General features: G+C 32.8%; 1 protein-coding gene across 4 annotated transcripts in view; it reads right to left on the reverse strand.

The window, feature by feature from the left end:
* The window catches only part of EIPR1 (EARP complex and GARP complex interacting protein 1), a 206,300-nt gene that overhangs the window by 171,250 nt on the left and 15,164 nt on the right, over nucleotides 1-19,886 (reverse strand). For 2 of the 4 annotated variants that reach the window (XM_074288043.1, XM_074288044.1), the window contains exon 3: nucleotides 5,686-5,818. The exons of the other annotated variants lie outside the window; for them this stretch is intronic. In XM_074288043.1, coding sequence (XP_074144144.1) covers nucleotides 5,686-5,818 — 133 coding nt within the window. The remainder of the gene's footprint in view (nucleotides 1-5,685; nucleotides 5,819-19,886) is intronic. 4 annotated transcript variants of the gene reach the window in all.

Raw genomic sequence — 19,886 nt, forward strand, 5'->3', positions numbered from 1 at the left:
CAACATGAACAGATGCTGAGTGAAATGAGCAGGACGAAGAGATCATTATATATTTCAACAACAGTACTATATGAAAATCAATTCTGATGGATGTGGCCCTCTCCAACAATGAGATGAACCAAATCAATTCCAATAGAGCAGTAATGAACTGAACCAGCTATACCCAGCAAAAGAACTTTGGGAGATGACTATGAACCACTACATAGAATTCCCAATCCCTCTACTTTTGTCAGCCTCCATTTTTGATTTCCTTCACAAGCTAATTATACACTATTTCAAGTCCGATTCTTTTTGTACAGCAAAATAACTATTTGAACATGTATACATATATTATATTTAATTTATACTTTAACATATTTAATATGTATTGGTCAACCTGCCATCTTGGGGAGGGGGAAGGAGGGGAAAAATTGGAACAAAAGGTTTGGTGATTATCAATGCTGTAAAATTACCCATGCATATATTTGGTAAATAAAAACTATAAATAAAAAAAAAATTTTAAAGTCCATCCATATTACAAGGAACATTTTATTTCATACTATGAGTAAAATAATTCCCAAGAGTTTAGGAATAGCATGGTATGGTGGAGAGAATATTAGATTTGAAGCTAGGAAATGTGCAGGGTCAAATTCCATCTTTAATAGTTATTAACCACATGATGTTGAGCAAGTCACTTAACCACTCAAAGGCTCAATTTTCTTATTTATAAAATGAAGGTAACATCACCTATCTTAGATTATTATGAAGATCAAATAAGATAATTTGTGAAAAGCATTTCCAAAACCCCTGAATACCATATAAATGTTCATAGTGACTGACTATTAAAAGACCAAAGAACTAAGGTACTCTTCTATTTGGAAAAGAATTGAAGGATATCACAACCACTCTCCTCAAAAAAAAAAAAAAAAAAAAAAAAAAGAGAGAGAAAGTAGGAGATAGGGGAATACATTAAACTGATTTCTCTTTTAGCTTCTCTCCATGACAGAATAATATACTTTTAGACAGCAAGTATGTCTTACTATTCCAGAAATTGTATGTCATAAGGTCAGAAAGCTTGTCGTTTCTACTAGTAACCCTGTTACCAGTATATGTTGAAGTAATAACTTTTTAAATCTCTCACAATCTAAGATATTAAAAGAAAGAGGAGTCCTTAGTATCCCTGAATCTAAATATATATTCTAGGAAAGACATTTTCATGCTTGATTTAGAAGCAGTCAGATTTATCTTCTAGATAAAAGGATTAAAAAAAAAAAAAAAACAGAAGAAAATTACTAGAAAATTAAGAAAAATGAAGGCTTTTATCCATGAACTTAGAAATGGCTAAACAAGCTATATAATACAAGAAAGGTGATAGAATACTACAGAAGTGAAAGAAATTATGAAGGTGATGCTTTTTGAAAAACTTACAACAAAGCAAATCAGAAGTATTAGAACTATCGATATGTCTTGAGAAGCTTATGGTTAAGAGAAGCTAAGTTAAAAAATTTAAGATAAGTTGAAGAAAATATTCTATTTAAATCTGAAGAAGACCATTACATTGAACCAAACTGAATTAAATTGAACCAATCAAAAATTAGGCACAAACCAATAATTACAGAAATTAAAATTAAGACAATTTTAAGGTTTTTCTTCACACTCAAAGATGGCAAAGATGACAGAGGAGACAAATGATAAATGTTGGAAGAACTAAAGGAAAATAGATACACTAATACACTATTTGGTAAAGCTATGAACTGATCCAGATATTCTAAAAAGCTATTTCGAGATAGCTAGGTGGCGCAGTAGATAGAGTACCAGCCTGAATTCAGGAGGACCCGAGTTCAAATCTGGTCTCAGACACTTAACACTTCCTAGCTGTGTGACCCTGGGCAAGTCACTTAATCCCAGCCTCAGGGGAAAAAAAAAAAAAAGCTATTTGGAACTATATATAAAATGTCACTAACTATGCATACCCTTCAATCTAGAATACTGCTTCTAGGTATATATCCCCAAAAAGATCAAACTTGTATGTACGAAAGTATTTATAGCAACTCTTTTTACGGTAGCAAAGAATTGGAAATTGAAGGGTTATCCATGAACTTAGACATGGCTAAACAATCTATATATATAGTTCATGAAGGTGATAGAATACTACAGAACTTTAAGAAATTATGAAGGTAATGCTCTTTGAAAAACCTACAAAGACTTGTATAAACTGATGCAAAGTGCAAAGGAACAGAACAGAACAAATCATACAATAACACTCTATTGTAAAGATAAATAATTCTGAAGAACTTAAAACCTCAGATTAACACAACAACCAACCCAGTTCCAAAGAATCCATGATAAAACATACTATTTCCTCTAGATAGATAACTGAGGGACTTGGAGTACATATTGAAATATATTTTCTTAAAATACTTTAAATCACTCTTGATTAGAGAAATGCAAATTAAAACAACTCTGAGGTACCAACTCACATGTCTCAGATTGACTAAAATAACAGAAAAGATGATAAATGTTGGAGGGGTTGTGGGAAAACTGGGACACTAATGCATTGTTGATAGAGTTGTGAAATGATCCAACCATTCTGGAGAGCAATTTGGAACTCTGCCCAAAAGGCTATCAAACTGTACATACTCTTAATGTCATTACTGGGTCTGTATCCCAAGGAAATCATAAAGGAGGGAAAAGGACACATTTGTGCAAAAATGTTTGTAGCAGTTTTTTTCTGTTGTAGCAAAAATTGGAAAACAAGTAGATACCCATCGATTGGGGAATAGCTTGAACAAATTATGGTAGATGAAGAAAATGTCATATTATTATTCTATAAAAAATAATGAACAAGCTGATTATAGAAAGGCCTGGAAAGATTTTACATGAATTAATGCTGAGTGAAAGAAGCAAAATCCAGGAATACACTGTACATAGTAACAGCAAGAATATGCAATGATCAACTATGAAAGATTTGGTTCTTCTCAGTGATTCAGTGATCTGAAACAATCTCAATAGACTTTGAACAGAAAATGCCTTCTGTATCCAGAGGGATAACTATGGATGTAATGTAAATCAACACATGCTATGTTCACTTCTTTTTTCCATTTTATATTTCATAAAGCAATGTGCATTAAAAATAAATAATTTTTTAAAATATGCTTTCTTTCCTTCTTTTTTTGAACATGGCTAATTCAGAAATTGTTTTGCTTGATTAGATATTTGTAAGGGGTTTTCTCTTTTTTTGCCTTTTCAGTTGGCATAGGAGGGGAAAGAATTTAGAACTGAAAATAAAACTGAATTGAATTTTTTTTTAATTTTAAAGAAAAAAATTAGCTACTCAAATTCAATCTTAGTTTAAAAAAAAAAAAAGAGATTTGCCTGAGTAGAAAACAATATGCTTCTTTCTCTTTCTCTCAATTAATCACACATTTGGAAAATTTAGATGTTTTGACCACCTGATAGTAACTTACCCTATCATAGTTCTTACTTAGCAAGAAGTAAACTGCATCTTGAGATGATTTTTTTTAAATAAATCCATAAAAACTTAAGCCCAATAAATATCATTGAATGTCATAGTTTATATAAGGTGTTTACAGAAGGAGAGGAAGAAGAAACTTGGGGAGCCTTCATTGAGAGGATATTCTAACAGATGAGATAATCTAAAAGAAATCCTATAGTTGACAACAGTAAAAGTAAATGCCAACAAAGTTATTTCAGAAATGAATTTTTGTTCCTGAAAAGGAGATGTGACAAAGACGACAAAGAAAATGCTAAATGAAGACAAAGTTGCGGAGAGATTTATAGGAAATAAAAAAAAAAATCTAATGAGAGAGAATTTTAAAATTCAAAAGCAACAATTTAGACTAAATTCACAGGAAAAGGAAGTAATCCTATGCTAATAATTTAATGGACCTAGAGAATGGGAAAGAGACAAAGTGACAGGATAGATAATAAACAGTATATACAAAAACCCTCTGGGTAGTATATGAAATGGAAAAAAGAACAAAAATTTTTTTTGGCCCTGAATAGAAAGAAACATGAGTACTTTGTCCTGGCATAATTATAGCAAAAACCCCCACAAAATTAAAGGACTTTTTCTTTCCAAAGCCAAAAACTTGATAGAAGGCATTAATGACAGTGATAGAGAAAGGAGAATTAAGGAAGACCAAGGTCAGTTTACAATATTTGATTTGACACTATTCTGAATCATCCCAGAGAAGACAGAACAATAGGATAAAGGGAAAGGAGGTATATTTAGGGCACATTAATATAAACACTGCCTAAAAATTTTTTTAAAGAAATTACTAAATAGTATTTGAAATGATCCCATACTCTCATCTGTTAACTGCAATAAATGATACACAAACACAACAAATGAAGCAAAAGTTACTTTTTATATACTCCTATATAGCTTGCTAATTATGAGCACCAGCTTTCTTCACATTCTGACCACTAAATACCCACTAACCAAGCCTGAAACAAAGACTTAATCTTTTTTGTGTCATGGATCCTATTACTGAGGCATAAAATGCCTTTCTTAGAAAAATGCTTTTAAAATACACAAAATATGTAAGATAACAAAGGAAACTAAATGTATAGAAATATAAGTTATCAGAATATTTTTTCAAAATGAAGTTCATGGGCCACGTGTTAAACATTTCTACCGTAGACTAAAGCTGTCTAAGTTACTAAAACACATCTGGCACATTTGAGAGTCAAGTTTTTCTTCTAAGCACTTCAGTAATATAATCATTTCTGAGAACATCTGCTCATAATAACAATAACCTTTATGTATATATCAACCTATCAACAAACATTTATTAAGAACCTATTATATGCCAGAAACTGTGTTATAAGATACCAGGAATACAAAGACGATCCTTATCCCCAAGAAGCTTACAGCCTAGCATTCATATATAAACATAAACATACATAAACATACATACATACATACATATATATAAATATATATATTTATTTGTATAATACATGTATGTGTAGGTATGTGTAAATGTATACACATGTAGGTAAGTGTATATATGAAATAGTTATAAGGGGATGGAATTATGGTGGTATCAGAAAAGGAAAATCTCCATAAAAACTTTGAAAGAAATGAAGGATTCTATGACCTATAAGTGAAAGGGAATACATTCCAGGCATGGAGGACAAACTTTATTGATTTTTAAATCTTTAAAAGTTGTGTTTATATTTTAACCAACTACACACTATTTCATTTGGGAAATGACTGAGACAGTAAACAAGCCATGCCTGACTCAAGATGATCAGAAGATTAGGTGCAAGACTGAAATAAAGTGACTGGAATAAGGTAATTAAGAAAAGGAGGTTTACTTAGCCCTCCCAGGGGAAAGTCATGAGCAATGGAACAATATTCAGCAGGTATAAAGCACTAATTTAGTTGCTCATAACCTCCCTGCCCTATATTACCTATGATCATCTGACAGATAAAAATCTGAGAGACACATTAATGTATTGGGTAGAGGGGTTTGTACCTAGGCAGCTACCTCAACAACCAAGCCTTTAATCCAATGAGCCAATTAAGTCTCCAGGGCAGTTTTAATACCTTTTGAGAAAAAACTAATCTAACCTGATACATGAGCCTTGGGTACTGTTACTACCACAATGGGTAAACAGTCCTAAGTATTTCTGCTGCCTAGGCATAAACATATATTGAAGTAAATATGAACTTACTTTGATTGTAGCAGGTTGCTAGCACACCTTTATCAGCTGGACTGGCACTAATGTGCCAAATTTCACCCACTTGATGGAGCAGAACATTTTTGTTTATAATATTATTTTCATCATCAAAATCTATGATGTGGATCTACAAATATAATAAAAGAGTACATTAAGATTTCAAACATTTTCCTATAAATCTTAATTAAATATGATTACATAAAACAATAAACTGGAAATTTTATGACATCTACTTGGATTAGCTGTTTCTCTTTTATAACACTTTTGTGATTTTGTTCACATTATATTCAAGTCAAAGGCAAGACATTGGTTCAGTTCAATTCAATAGAGACCCTCTATATGCCAGACCCAATGGTAGGTTCTGGGGATAAAAAACACAAAAAAAAGAAACAGATTCTGCCTTTAAGGTGCTTACATTTTACTGGAGGTGAAAAGCATCCATATGAATAAATAAATGCAAAATTTATACAGTGATTTGAGGCAGAGCACTAAGAATCAGAGAAGAAGGGAAAATCTCAGAAAGGGATCCTAGAGAGGGATACACTTAAGCTGAGGGAAATCAGGAAAAAGAGCATTCTAGACATGAATATGTGTAAAGACCTAGAGATGGCAAAGGAAACATCAAGTATGGATGACAGAGTATAGTTGGGTTTTGCTACATTGAAGATTTCTATAAATCAAGATACTTTAACATGTCAGTCAGAGGCATGGAAGTACACAGCTACAAAGACTACTATCATGTAGCTCTGCAACCCTAGAGATGAGGCAGTCATTCCTACTACTGCTGCTGGTGTTAGCACTGATCAATGATGGCAAAATTACACTATTTCAATCAAGAAAACAGTTCAATGTGATGGGAAAGAGTACTACACTGAAAATCGAAAGATCTGGGTTGGGATTCTTTTTCTCTTTTTTACTACTTATATAACCTTAGGGGAAAAAAAAAATCACTAAAACTTTTTTTTTTTTTTTTTTTTTTTTACATTTCAGTTTCCTCCTCTGTCAATGGGAGGCAAGAGGGGAGGTAAATTTAATGATCAAGAAAATAAGTTCTAACTAAAAATCCTGAGCCCCTATAACTCTCTCCAGGATACTGAAGTATGTGGAATGAATAACTTATTTAGGTTCATAATTGACAGTGCCATGAAAGAGGTTAAGAGTAGCTTCAATCATCCTTTATTTCACATTTAATCCATATAAACTAATATCTGTTAATTAAGTTTAGGGGAGAAGAAAATAGTCTAAATTAAGGTTTTCCTTGATAATTTTTATTTAAAAAGTAGAAGAGGGAAAAGTCTGTCAGCAATCAGTCCTCATGATTAGATATGTTAGATTTTGCCCACTGAGTGACTATTATATCATACTACACACTGCAGTATGATATACACAACTACAGTATAAGGCACTTTAGCTTTGCTGTAATTATCTAGCTTTAATAGTTATTATTTCGGGACAGCTAGGTGGCGCAATAGATAGAGCACCAGCCCTGAAGTCAGGAGGACCCGAGTTCAAATGTGGTCTCAGACACTTAACACTTCCTAGCTGTGTGACCCTTGGCAAGTCACTTAACCCCAGCCTCAGGGAGGAAAAATTAGTTATTATTTCTGTAACCTTAAACAAGTCAGATACACTCTATAAGCATCATCTGAAAAATAGATACAATACGAATACAACCAACCTCATATGATGACCCTAAATAACATACTCCATGTAAATTATTTTGTAACTTTTAAGATGTAGATTTAAATATTAATTACTAATTTTAATATTTCAAGGATATGGTTCTAGGAAACCCTCTTAATATCTCCATGAGTTTCTGTTATTGAAAAAATAATCATCATCCAGTGGCTAATCCTCAAATTGAGTCAGATTACTCCTCTGACAACAAATGTATCCACACTATAGATCTTTATACTTTTATTTCTATGAGAGTTTATGCCCTAGTGGACTAGTCTTTGAGACTCAATGTTACTTCCATACCTCATCGAGCAAGTGAAATCCAATTTCAGTGGAGGGAATTATTATTATAGCATAGTACCTTAGACATAGTAGGTGCTTAATAAAACCTGCTAAATTAATTAGCCTTGTTGTAAAAGAGGCACTTTATTGCTACTATGCCTGGCTTCACCCATTTCTTTGGCTTCTCTCTGTTGATTTCTACACTGTTCCATACCTAAATGAGTCTTATATTGGTTTAATGCATATGCTATTTCTATGTATTGAGAGAAAAAAGGCAGATGGAAAATCTTAAGTAAAGAATAAGTGCTCAATAGACATTTACTCAATTAATGAGACACTAAAGTTACTGAAGAAATTTTTTTTTAAATGATGAAAATTCCTCCATGCTTTCAGAGGATAATGGAAGTCCCTCTGCTGACTATTACAATTGGGTTAGCCAAGGAGGTCACCATGATTCTGGACTAACTTTGGGCAATTCACATAACCTCTCCATGTTTGATTACTCATATCCAAAATGAGAGATTGAATTCAATATAACACATCTGGAGGTTCTTTTGTTATTTCATATCTCGAGTTTCCATTACATCTAAGCAAAATGTAGTATATCCTAAAACGTAGTATCTACTCTATTCTCTTTTTTCTTCAGTATAGTACAGCAGAATGAGAACTGCACTAGGAGTTAAGATCTGAGTTCTAGAGTTACTTCTACCACTCACTATATAACAATCTTTATAGACTTTAGTTTACTCATCTATAAAATGTTCCCTTACAACCTCAAACTTCTGTAAGGTAATTTATATGATCACTTCTATGTCTACAATTCTATTCAATTTCACTTTTACTACTAAAATATTAAGTAGCTCCATCTACCTTCAATACTAAAAAGATTTGATCATTTCTTCCCCTAGCAAGATCAAAATCCCAATGATGTCTTCAAGAATTACTGCTGCAAAACAACTGTTTGGTCATGTATACATATATTGTATTTAATTTATGCTCTAACATATTTAACATGTATTGGTCAACCTGCCATGGGGGAGGAAGGAAGAGAAAAAATTAGAGCAGGGGGTTTGGCAATTGTCAATGATGTAAAGTTACCCATGCATATATCTGGTAAATAAAAACTATTAAAAAAAAAAAAAAAAAAGAATTACTGCTGCAAGAGAAGGGGGAGAAGGGTATATATATATATTCAAAAGTTATTCCCCAAAAAGTGGTCAAACGATATGAACAATTCTCAAAAGATCTGCAAATTATTTATTATTTTAGAAAAGAAAGCTCCAATTCACTAATAATAAGAGACAAGAAAATCAAAACAACACTGAGGCTTTATTTCACACTCAGTAAATTGGCAAAGATGACAAAGTTTGAGAATAGTAAATATTGAAGGAAATGTGGAAAGACAGGCAAAGTAATACATTGATGTATTAGTACAATCATATTAGAAAACAACATGAAATTATATAAAGTGAATAAAATATCTATGGTCTTTTACCTACATTTACCTACTATTAGGTGATCCCAAACGAAATCACTGATAAGGTGTTCCCATATAGTCTAAAACATGGCAGTACTTTTTTGTGGTTGCAAAAAACTGGGGGGAAGGGGGAGGAGTCAATATCAATCAATTAGAAAATGATTAAACAAACTATGGTATGTGAATATAAAGGAATATTACTATGCCATAAGAAATGATGACTATGATAAATATAATGAAACATGGAAAAGATTTATTGATCTAATACAATGAAGTACAGCCAAGAAAACACAATATACAATTACAGCATTTTTTAAAATTAATTTTTTTAAATTTTTTTCTGAGGCTGGGGTTAAGTGACTTACCCAGGGTCACACAACTAGGAAGTGTTAAGTGTCTGAGACCACATTTGAACTTGGGTCCTCCTGAATTCAAGGCTGGTGCTCTATCCATTGCACCACCTAGCTGCCCCACAATTATAACATTTTAATAGAAATTACAAAAAAAATTAAAAATGAATTACACAAAATTATAAAGGATAAATCAATCAATCAATAACTATTTGTTAAGCATCTACTATGTGCCAGGAACTGTGTTAACACTGGAAATACAAAAAGAGGCTTAAAATCTAATGAGGGAGCCAACATGTAAATAAATATATAACAAAGTAAGATATATATAATATAAATAAGAAACAATAAGTGGAGGGAAGGTACTGGAATTAAGACAGTTTAAGGAAGGCTTCCTGTATAAGGTGGGATTTTAGTTGGGGACTAAAGAAAACTAGGGAGGGTCAGTGATCAGAACAAAGAAGGGAAAGTATTCCAAGATGTCAGAGAGAATGCCCAGCGCTAAGAGATGGAATGTTTTACTCATGGAATAGCCCATAAGGCTAGAATCACTGGACTGAAAAATGTCCGAAAGTAAGGTGTAAAAAGATTGGAAAGGTAGGAAGTGCTAGATTTTGAAGGGCTCAACACCAAACAGAGCATTCTGTATTTATTTCCTGAGGTAGTAGAAAATTACTAGAGTTTATTAAGAGGGGAAATGATATATTTGGACCTGCATTTAAGAAAATCACTTTAGTGGCTGAATGGAGGATGGATTGGAGGAAGGAAAAACTTGATGCTGGCAGCCCTGCCAACAAGCAATAATCTACATTGGAAGTGATGAAGGCCTGCACCAGAGTGATGACAATGTAAGAAAAGAATAGGCAACATATTTAAAACATATTGTAAAAGTGAAATTGACCAACAAGTCAAGACAGGGAAAAGAGAAGGGAGTGGCTAATGCAGAAGAAAAGATCCAGGCCAGAATTGAGGGGCCAAGAGGTCACAGTATAGGAAAAGAGCAAAGTTCTATAAGAGAAGACAGAGAGAGAAGTGAACAGTCAAGAGATCATGGTAAAATAAAGTGATTTAAGAATTATTGAATATAAAGGTGATATATTTATGAGTGGCAGCAAAACCAAGGAATAAGAAAACATCCTCACCCTATTTCTTTACAGATGTAGGATAAGGTTCCCTAGTGTGATACATTGCATATATTTTCAATATATTGATTGCTGACTTTTTTTTCTTTCTTTTCTTTTTTTGGGGAGAAGGGGAGAGGAGGGAAGGGGATAGCTAAGTGGCACAGTACATAAAATCAGAGTCAGAAAACCTGAGTTTGAATCTTGCATTAGATATTTACTGTGTGGCTTATTAGCAAACCACCTGAAGTCTCTGGGCCTCTACTGCTTCATCTGTAAAGTAGAAATAATAATCACACTCACCTCCCAAAAATTTTGTTAGAATCAAAGAAGATAATATACATAAAAGTACTTTTCAAATTTTAATGCACAATATATACACTAGCCATTACTATTTTTTAAATATTATTTGTTAATCTGAGGTGAATTTCTGAAGATGAGGGTAAGGAAAACTGAAGAAATCCTTGTTATGGAATAATAAAAAATATTAAAATATTTTTAAAAGAGAAAAGTCAAGGTATGTACATAATATCAAACACTTGAAATTAATTTTAAATTATAGGAAAACAATAAAAAATTTACATCTGCAAAGTGTTTTTCCTAAAACACTGAGAGTGAGAAGGGTGTATTATTACTCTATTTTGCAGATGAAATTGATAAGTGAAGTAAGTCATCCAGGCCCACACAGATAGTAAGAAGTAAAGGGAGGATTTTAAACAGGGCCTCTCTAAGTGCAGAGCTCTTTATATCACACAATCTGTCTGAACTCAAGTATGGACAAAAGTCATTAATCACAATAGAAGTTAATAATAATTAAATGAATCAATAAAAACATATTTAGCATATACTAGAAGCCAAGTTCTGAGCCAGATGTTGGGAATACAAATACCAAAAACGAAACTATTTCTGTTCCCAAGAAGCTTATGATTTATCTCAAAATTGTCTATTCACATCTACCTGCAGCAGAAGGTAGATGTTTCAGATGGAAGGGTAAGAGATTAAAGTTAAAATGAAAGTATAGAAAGTTAATTTGTACATTAAAAAAGAAAACAAATTAAAAATCAATCCTAATACAATAAGTCTAGTAGGATTTGAATCCCAAAAAAATAAATGTATAATTTATAATAATTATAAATTATAAATTCATTATTTACTTATTTATGTATTTTTCATACATTTATGGAGAAAGAAAGAAAAGAAACAAAAAGGTTAAAGAATGGCACTATTCTTCTGTGCTTGGAACAATACACAACATTATTTAATATCAAGGAGATAAAAATGAACAACTTCCCAAAATATGATGCTTTGAATGGCAAGCCCTAGGAATTCATCAAAAAACCTATTTCTTGTAATTCAGTTTAGTTTGTATGTCACCATACACTTTTTGTTTTTCTTCAAACTAGATTAAAATGAAGGAAACTACACATAAGTCCACATAAGTCTGAAAAGAAATGAAAACAGACAGACACTTTAAGAATTTACTCTTAAACTATCACTTTTAAAGAGGTAAAAGTAGCTGGTATCTGGAAATGTGAAAGAAATTCAAAAATACCTAATGCCAGGCCTAAACTTCTAAATGATTCTAAGGTAACAAAGTAGGAATGGGCTTTGATATTAAGCTTGATCTCTAGTACAATGTACTTGTTAAATCTATATTATCAAAAAATTCATATTGGATTTCCTCAAATACAAGTCTCACAAGTACTATAACTTCGTACTATAACTTCATTTGACAACAACAGATCTTCAAAGACTACAAAAGTAGCTTCACAAAGAACACAAGATAATTTTGTCCCTACTAAGCATTGACTCATGAGACTACAATTGACAAGCTCTGTTGACCTACTACTACAAACTCTTATCTACTTTCAAATGTCCATTGAATCCCTAAAAAAAAAAAAATAAATAAAAAATAGAGGAGATTTTTCTCTAAAAATATTTAGAGGATCCAAACCCAAGAACAAATGCATGATCACTTTAACATTCATTCCAGCATTACCATCAATTAACTTGTGATCAATAGATTAAAAGAATGTCAAGAAACCACAAAAATGATCTTCCTCCTTTAAAAAAATTAAAATTCATTGCATCAGCTTGGTCTTTTGGGTATTCTTATATTCTAGTACTTCTAGTGGTAAGTATTTACTGTGTACAAGGTCCTATGACATATAACAGAGATAGACAAAGTACAAACTTTTAACAACCATATGAAAAACTGCTCTGAAAATGAAGTTCAAAAAACTCATCTAGCAACTGACAAAGATGACAAAAGATGAAAAGAGTCAATATTGGAGGGACTGCCAAAAACCACAAATATACCCATTAGTACATAAGCTCCTTGTGAGTAATGAGGTTTCATTCCGTGTACATGTGCCCTAGCATCTAGCAAAATACCTGGCATCCAACAGATATTTAATAAATGCGTATTGCTAGATTAATTATTCTCTTAGTAAAACTGTGAAGTGACTCAAACATTCTGAAAAATAACTTTAAATTATGCTAATAAACTCATAAAATTTCCAAACTCTTTAACCCATGTATCACACTGATTGGCATATATCAGAAGAGAGCCAAAGACAAAAACAAAGGCATAATATACATCAAAATATTTATTGCAGAACCTTTTGTTTAAGTTAAAAAAAAAATGGAAATTAAGTTAGTGACTATCAACTTCAAATGGCTAAATACAGTGTGATATATGACCATAAGGAATGTCATTGAGCAGGTAAGAAATGATGAATATGAAAAATTCAAACAATTATAGGGTTATATGAATTGATATAGGGTGAAATATGCATAATAAAGAAAATAATAAATGCAGTAATAGCAATATAAATATAAAGAACACATAAAATTGAAACTGAATGCTATTAATTTTATTCATTAGAAAATGAACCTCCCTTTTTTTGTAAAGATGGAAGACTGAAATGGGGAAAATCACATCTACTATCATTCACTAGATGTGTTGGTTGATTTTGAACCACTTTTCCCTCTCTCTCTTACTTTTTGTTACAAATAGGGGAGAAAGAAAAGATATATTTGGAATGAAAATAGCCTAAAAACAAAAGATAACAACTTTTACTTAAATTAAAGAACTAATAACCAAGGTTTCTGCCAACTCTAACATTCAATGACTTAATGAAGCACTTTCTTCAATGACAGGTTTGAAGAAAAGACTAAAAAGTAAATTTGCTTACATAAACACTTTTTAAAATTACACATCTCTGATTTTTTTTGCAGGGAAAATATTGCTTATATTAAGGAAAGTGGTGATACTCTTTTAAACCAGATTATCTGTTAATAAATGAAATCCACTTTTCAGATATGCAACTACTGACTGAACAAAGTAGAAATTATAAGAAGTTGTAGATAAACAAAAAGAAAGCTTCTAAAGCATCTAAAATCAACTGACCTTACAGTAAGAGAACACAACCACCTCTGACTATGGCCCTGATAGGCAGGATTATTGAGTATGGAAAGCAGCAGAGGAAGGGTTAAGATGAGGAAAAAAGAACATTCCCCTGCTTAGTTTGGTCACTTAGTCTTTCTGCCAGCTATTTATATCTTCTGCAATCTAACTCCAGAGGCTCTAAAGGGGACTCTGAAATAGATTTAGTTGTCACCATTTTTTCTTCTCTTCTCCATCTTTAGTCTCAGTCAGAGGGTAAAGGATAACACAAAAAATACTCCAAAAAAGTGGGGAAAATTCTATTTCCATCAGTCATCTACAAAAGTTTGGGAGATTGTTAACCTTGATTAGAAATTAATTAATGGAATTAAAAGATCTGAATGTAAGCCTGTTTCTCCTATTTACTAGCCTATTTAATATGTAAACAAATCACCTCACCAATCTGAGCTTCAATTTCCTCAAATGTAAAAAAAGGAAACTCACCTCTAAATTCCCTTTCAGTTAAAAATACCACAATATCATGAATTTCAGTTTAGAGAAGCAAGAAAAGTTAGAGAGGATGAGTAATGAGTAGATAGAATAAGTAGTCAGATATATAGCATAATTTTCACAATCTAAAGAAGACTTCCCCACCACATATACTCCAAATCTCTCTCAAGGATTTTTGGAATTCATAAATGACATCTTTCTGGGCAATATCATTCTTTCCCTTCTAAAAAATGAAAATGTTCCCAGTAGTATTAAAAGAAAAGAGAAGGGGGAGGCAGAAACTAGAAATAAGCAAAGACAAGTTTAGTCATTTGAAAATTTTCAAGAACTGGTCCTGAGGGCAATAATAAACAATCTTTCCCTGGCACCCCAAAGAATCAAATTACTCTTTAAATTACTCTATTATATACAACAATCACCCAACTTTTGTTTCCTTAGTAGATTTTATCATTTTTCTTGATCTCAGGAAAAAAGTCATCATTCTTTCTACAACAATGCCTTGAGCTCTTACTTTAGTATCTTTTTTTTTTTTTTTAAACCGAAATTCATATGCCCTTCATCTAGTCTTTTCAATAATCTCAAACTGATCAAATTTAATTTCATTAGGACATTTGGTCACTTGAAGGACTTTGATAGTACTTCTTTCTTAATAATGCTTCTCTAAAAACAACCTCTATCCCTTTTCAAAGATATGAGCCTTTTCATTGATCATTATCACTAAAGAAGTCCAATTCAGAATCTTTCCCTTTCATCAAAGCAGAATTCTTATACTATTTCCAACAGAAATGAGGGAAGGCAGAATCCAATTATGCCTTCAGCGCATTTCTATACATTTGTACAACTTTTAACAATTAACAAATTGCTTGCCCATATATTCTCTCCTTGATATACCCAATAATTATGGGGGGGTGTAGGACAGATGAGGAAATTAAGGATCAGAGAGGTTAGTCACCTGGCTTACTTAGTCAAAAAACCTCAAACTCTAATCTTCTAGTTCCTGGTCCAAAGCTTTTTGATCACAAGATTTAGAATTGTAAAGGTCTTCTGAGATTATCTAATCCAAGTTTTTCAATTTATAGATAAAGAAACAAAGATAAAAATAGAGTAAATGACTGGTCAACATTAGCCAAGTAGCAAGTAAAAGGATCCAAAGATTATCAAAAGGATTCCAAATAATTTTCCATTATATATTATCCAGTTTCTCAGACTTACAATTATATTAAGAAATCATTAAGAAAAAATGTATAAATTAATGCCTATGAATTTAAAAACTAAAAAGTCTTCAATTTAAGATTCATTTCAACTGTTTCCAAATTATCTTACTTTCTCTCTGCATACTTTTTACTACTCTGTAATTATCAGCCAAAGTGTCAGTTTATAAGAAGAAAAACAGCTCTTTCATGAAAGCAGAGCCCCAGAAGGAAAATAGCAGAAATTCAGCATGCTGTTATTCATAGTTAGAAAGTTGGCTGATTGAGAGAGCCACAGGTAAAATTAAGAGCACGGAAAATAAAGCAGCTCATCTCACAAAGAAAGGTTGGGCAACTATGACAGTTTTTGAAATTTCTAGAAGAAGGCATGGCCGAATTAAGCAGTAAGGATTCAGGTGCCAAGGCATTTTCTGGGGAATTAATGACTGCCTGGGAGGAGTTGATGGCCTGAGGCAAAGCCAAGGGCCATTAACCCCAACCAGCCAGTCATTAATTCCCCAGGAAAAGCCTTGTGCCACTCTTACAAACTTAAATTGTAGAGATGGAGGGGGAGGGACCAAAGAGTTTTACTAGAGGTGATGCAGTTTTGATGATTATATATAGTGCACTTGAAATGTGCCTGCCCATTAACCAATGTGAAGGCCATTCTTGGCATCATACTGCTTTGTGGTCTGCTTTGGCTGGAGATAAAAAACCTCAAAACTAACCCAAATACAGGAAACCAAGGCCTGTAGGGTCATCCAATAAGCCTCAAATTCTATTCCATGCAATATCAATTATTTTATGCTTTGTCATAAGAAATCAATTATCATATTAACCTGCTACATGAAAAAAAAGCACTAAGACATTGAAGGTACAAAGACAGAAGAAATAGCATTTAACTTTAAGAAACTTACATTCTTCAGCACAAATAAATACAAAATAATTTGAAGAAAACATTAATTGAAGGAAGATGAAGGAAGACTCCACTAAAAGATATTAAATCTTTCATAAATGTGTGCAAAGTTATATTTTCAGGTATCATTCTATCATGCTGCAACACTTTCCCCGATAAAAAAAGCTTTACAGTATATTACACATGTATACATGCACATATATTCTATTATTCAAAAGATAATTATTTATCAAGTGAATCAGTTCAAGACCTAGAAAGCAAGCATAAAAAGATATGAGAAGCCGAAACAGGTGTCAAAGTTCATGCATCAAATTTTAGGCACGTTCTTTGTAGCGAGCTGTCGTCTCCAGAAGCTGCGGGATCGCTCTCTGGGAAGAGATCTGCTGTGTCTACTCAAATCTTTCAGACAGATTCTTCTTCCTGTAGTGAACCGTTGTCTCCAGGCAGTTGCTGTTAACTCTTGTCCTTAGAAGTGACTTCCCTTCCTGCAGAGAGCCCCGTCAAGCCTGATGCAATGCAGAGTCTTTCTTCTTGAATCCTGGCTCTGAATCTCCTCCAACTCTTATCTTTCTTCAGGCCGATCTGCTCTCTGCGCCCAGTGCTGTCTCTTTTTATCCTCCCAGAGAATGGGCGTGGGATAATGCAAGGGCTTCTGGGAAGAACCACCCCAGCCAATGAGCTTGCCCCCTCTATCAAGTCAACCTGAGTTCTCACCTTGTAATTGTCCAGAAAACCTGAATTCTCACCTTGTCACCATCCAGACAACCTCAGTTCTCACCTAGTAATCCCAACATCGTGTCTGAAAGATTTGAGTAGACACAGCAGATCTCTTCCCAGAGAGCGATCCGGCAGCTTCTGGAGACGACAGCTCGCTACAATTGGCGCCCAACGTGGGGCAAGGACTTTTGCTTATCCTGACAAGAGGAGCTAGACCAGACCTTCACAGTTCTTCACTGGAAAACCTCAAAACCCTTCTTCACTATAAGCTGTTTATTCATATATAATACAAAAAAGCTGGAACTTAAAGCAAGGAATAGTAGCTTCTACAGACAAGCTACATGACAGTAGTGATAAATGATACAAGGAAGGAAACAGAAAGCAAATATAATAACCAAGTCTAAATTCTGACTTTGCTACTTATTCTATTTGGGTCTCAGTTCCCTCTTCTGTAAAATGAAGGAATTAGATTCCAAAACCTCTATGGATCTCTTCCAACTTTAAAATCATTATCTTATTATCTGAAAAAGCCTAACAGTTTGGAGCCACTTATGTATCAACCTAAAACTTTTACTTTAAAAGATCTTGAGGGTATCACTGTGTATGTTTGTTCATTATAGTAATGAATGTTCAAGATCATGACCTCATCATCAAGAAAAAGATACTTTCCATACACTAAGTTTAGGAAGGCAAGAAAATATCATCTATTTTAGACATATTTCCAATTTTTAAAAAGTGACTAAAAAGTTTCTGAAAAATTTGATTGGATAAAAAAGCAAAAAACTCAATTCTTCAAATAATTCAACTATCAATTATATCAAAAAAAATATTTATTAAGCCATCTCTGCCATCATGTAAATACATGAGTTCAAAAATAAATAGCATTACAGAATTGTACAATTTGAATATCAAAAAAAAAAAAAAAAAAAAAAGGAGAGTCATGATAGGATTGCAGAATTTAGAACTGGAAGGAGGCTTAGGCATTTGCACTCAGCACAGGGTCTGTACTACAAGGACCAGGACTATCAACTGATACAAAAATAACAATTTTACTTTAAAATAATTTTAATCCTACTATCTCTATTTTCTTTGCCTAATGTATATTAAAAAAAATTGTCAATGGACTCATTTCAGGGTATTCTTAAATTCAAATTCTTCTAGTATTAATGAATGTTGCTGACTAGTTGATTCATCTAGTCCAAAACGCTCATCTTAATTAAAAAACTGAATACCAAGCAACATCAAACGAATCTGTAAAGTAAATGAATCAAAACTTTATTTCATTTTAAGAATTTCAGTTATAACATTTATTAGTGTTCTCCATTTCCTTGAAGTTCCAGAGCTTCTTATCTTGAAGACATATATATATATAATTTTTCTTGAACATGACAAATAAATATGTTTAAAAGAATTGAGACCTACATCAGATGGCTTGCTATCTTGGGGAGGGGAGAGGTAAGGAAGGAAAGGAGAAAAATTTGGACAAAAAGCCCTATAAAAATGAATGTTGAAGACTATCTTTACATGCATTTGGAAAAATAAAATACTCCTGAAAATTTAAAAAAAAAAAAAAAAAAAATGAAGAGTCCTGAAGTACTGGGGAATCAAGATTGGAAAGGGATTAAGAAGTCTGAAGGACAAGATGGAAACATTCAATCCTTCAACAATTTAACTGTTAAACCCAGTGGTTTTCTTGACATCTCTGAAGCATGTGATACTATCAACTGCTCCTTTTGTCAGATGTATTCTCTACCTTATGTTTTCAAGAAATTGGAAAGCCTGGTTTTCTGTCTGATATCTCCTTTTCAATCTCTTTTGCTGGACTCAAGTCCTCCTCAATGAAGTGCCACTCAAAGGTCCTGTCTAGACCTTCTCCCTTTTCTCTCAATAAATCTCAAAGGTAATTCATTATCACTCTTACGCCTCCAAACTTCACTATTTCTGTTTAAAGGCATCATCATTTCCTCTGGTCACTGAGGTTTGGAACATACAAGTAACCTTCTCCATTCTTAGTCACTCCCCCAACTAATGGTATCATCAGTTAACAAGGTTTATCAATTCTACTTCCATAACATTTGCCCTCTTTCCATTCATTCAATACTATTCTAATTAGGTCCTCTCATCTTTAGTCTGAAATATTACAACTTCTGAATTGAGTTCTTAGCTTCTAACTGTTCCCTTTTCTGATCCATCCTCATATAAACTATTAAAATAATCTTCCAAACGCACAAATATGATCCTGATACTTCTCTGTTCAAGAATCTTCTAAAATTGGTGTTCAAAGTCCTTCCAAAAATGACTAAAGCCTACTTTTCCACACATATCACACATTACTGTATCCACATTACAGCCAAACCGGATTCTGAATGTTTCCCAAATTAGAATTATATTTCCCACATTTAGGCTTTTTTTATAGGTTGTCCCATGTTTGAACCTCTGCCACTTAAAATGCTTGGCTTCCCTGAAAACTAAGTTCATGTGCCACCTTTTAAAGAAAGCTTTTCCTGATTCCCAGTTATTAGGGTTCTCTCTTCCTTAAATTATCCTGTGTTCGTTTATGTTTTTAG

This window comes from Sminthopsis crassicaudata, chromosome 2 (genome assembly GCF_048593235.1).
Source record: "Sminthopsis crassicaudata isolate SCR6 chromosome 2, ASM4859323v1, whole genome shotgun sequence".
In the NCBI taxonomy this organism is placed as follows: Eukaryota; Metazoa; Chordata; class Mammalia; order Dasyuromorphia; family Dasyuridae; genus Sminthopsis; species Sminthopsis crassicaudata.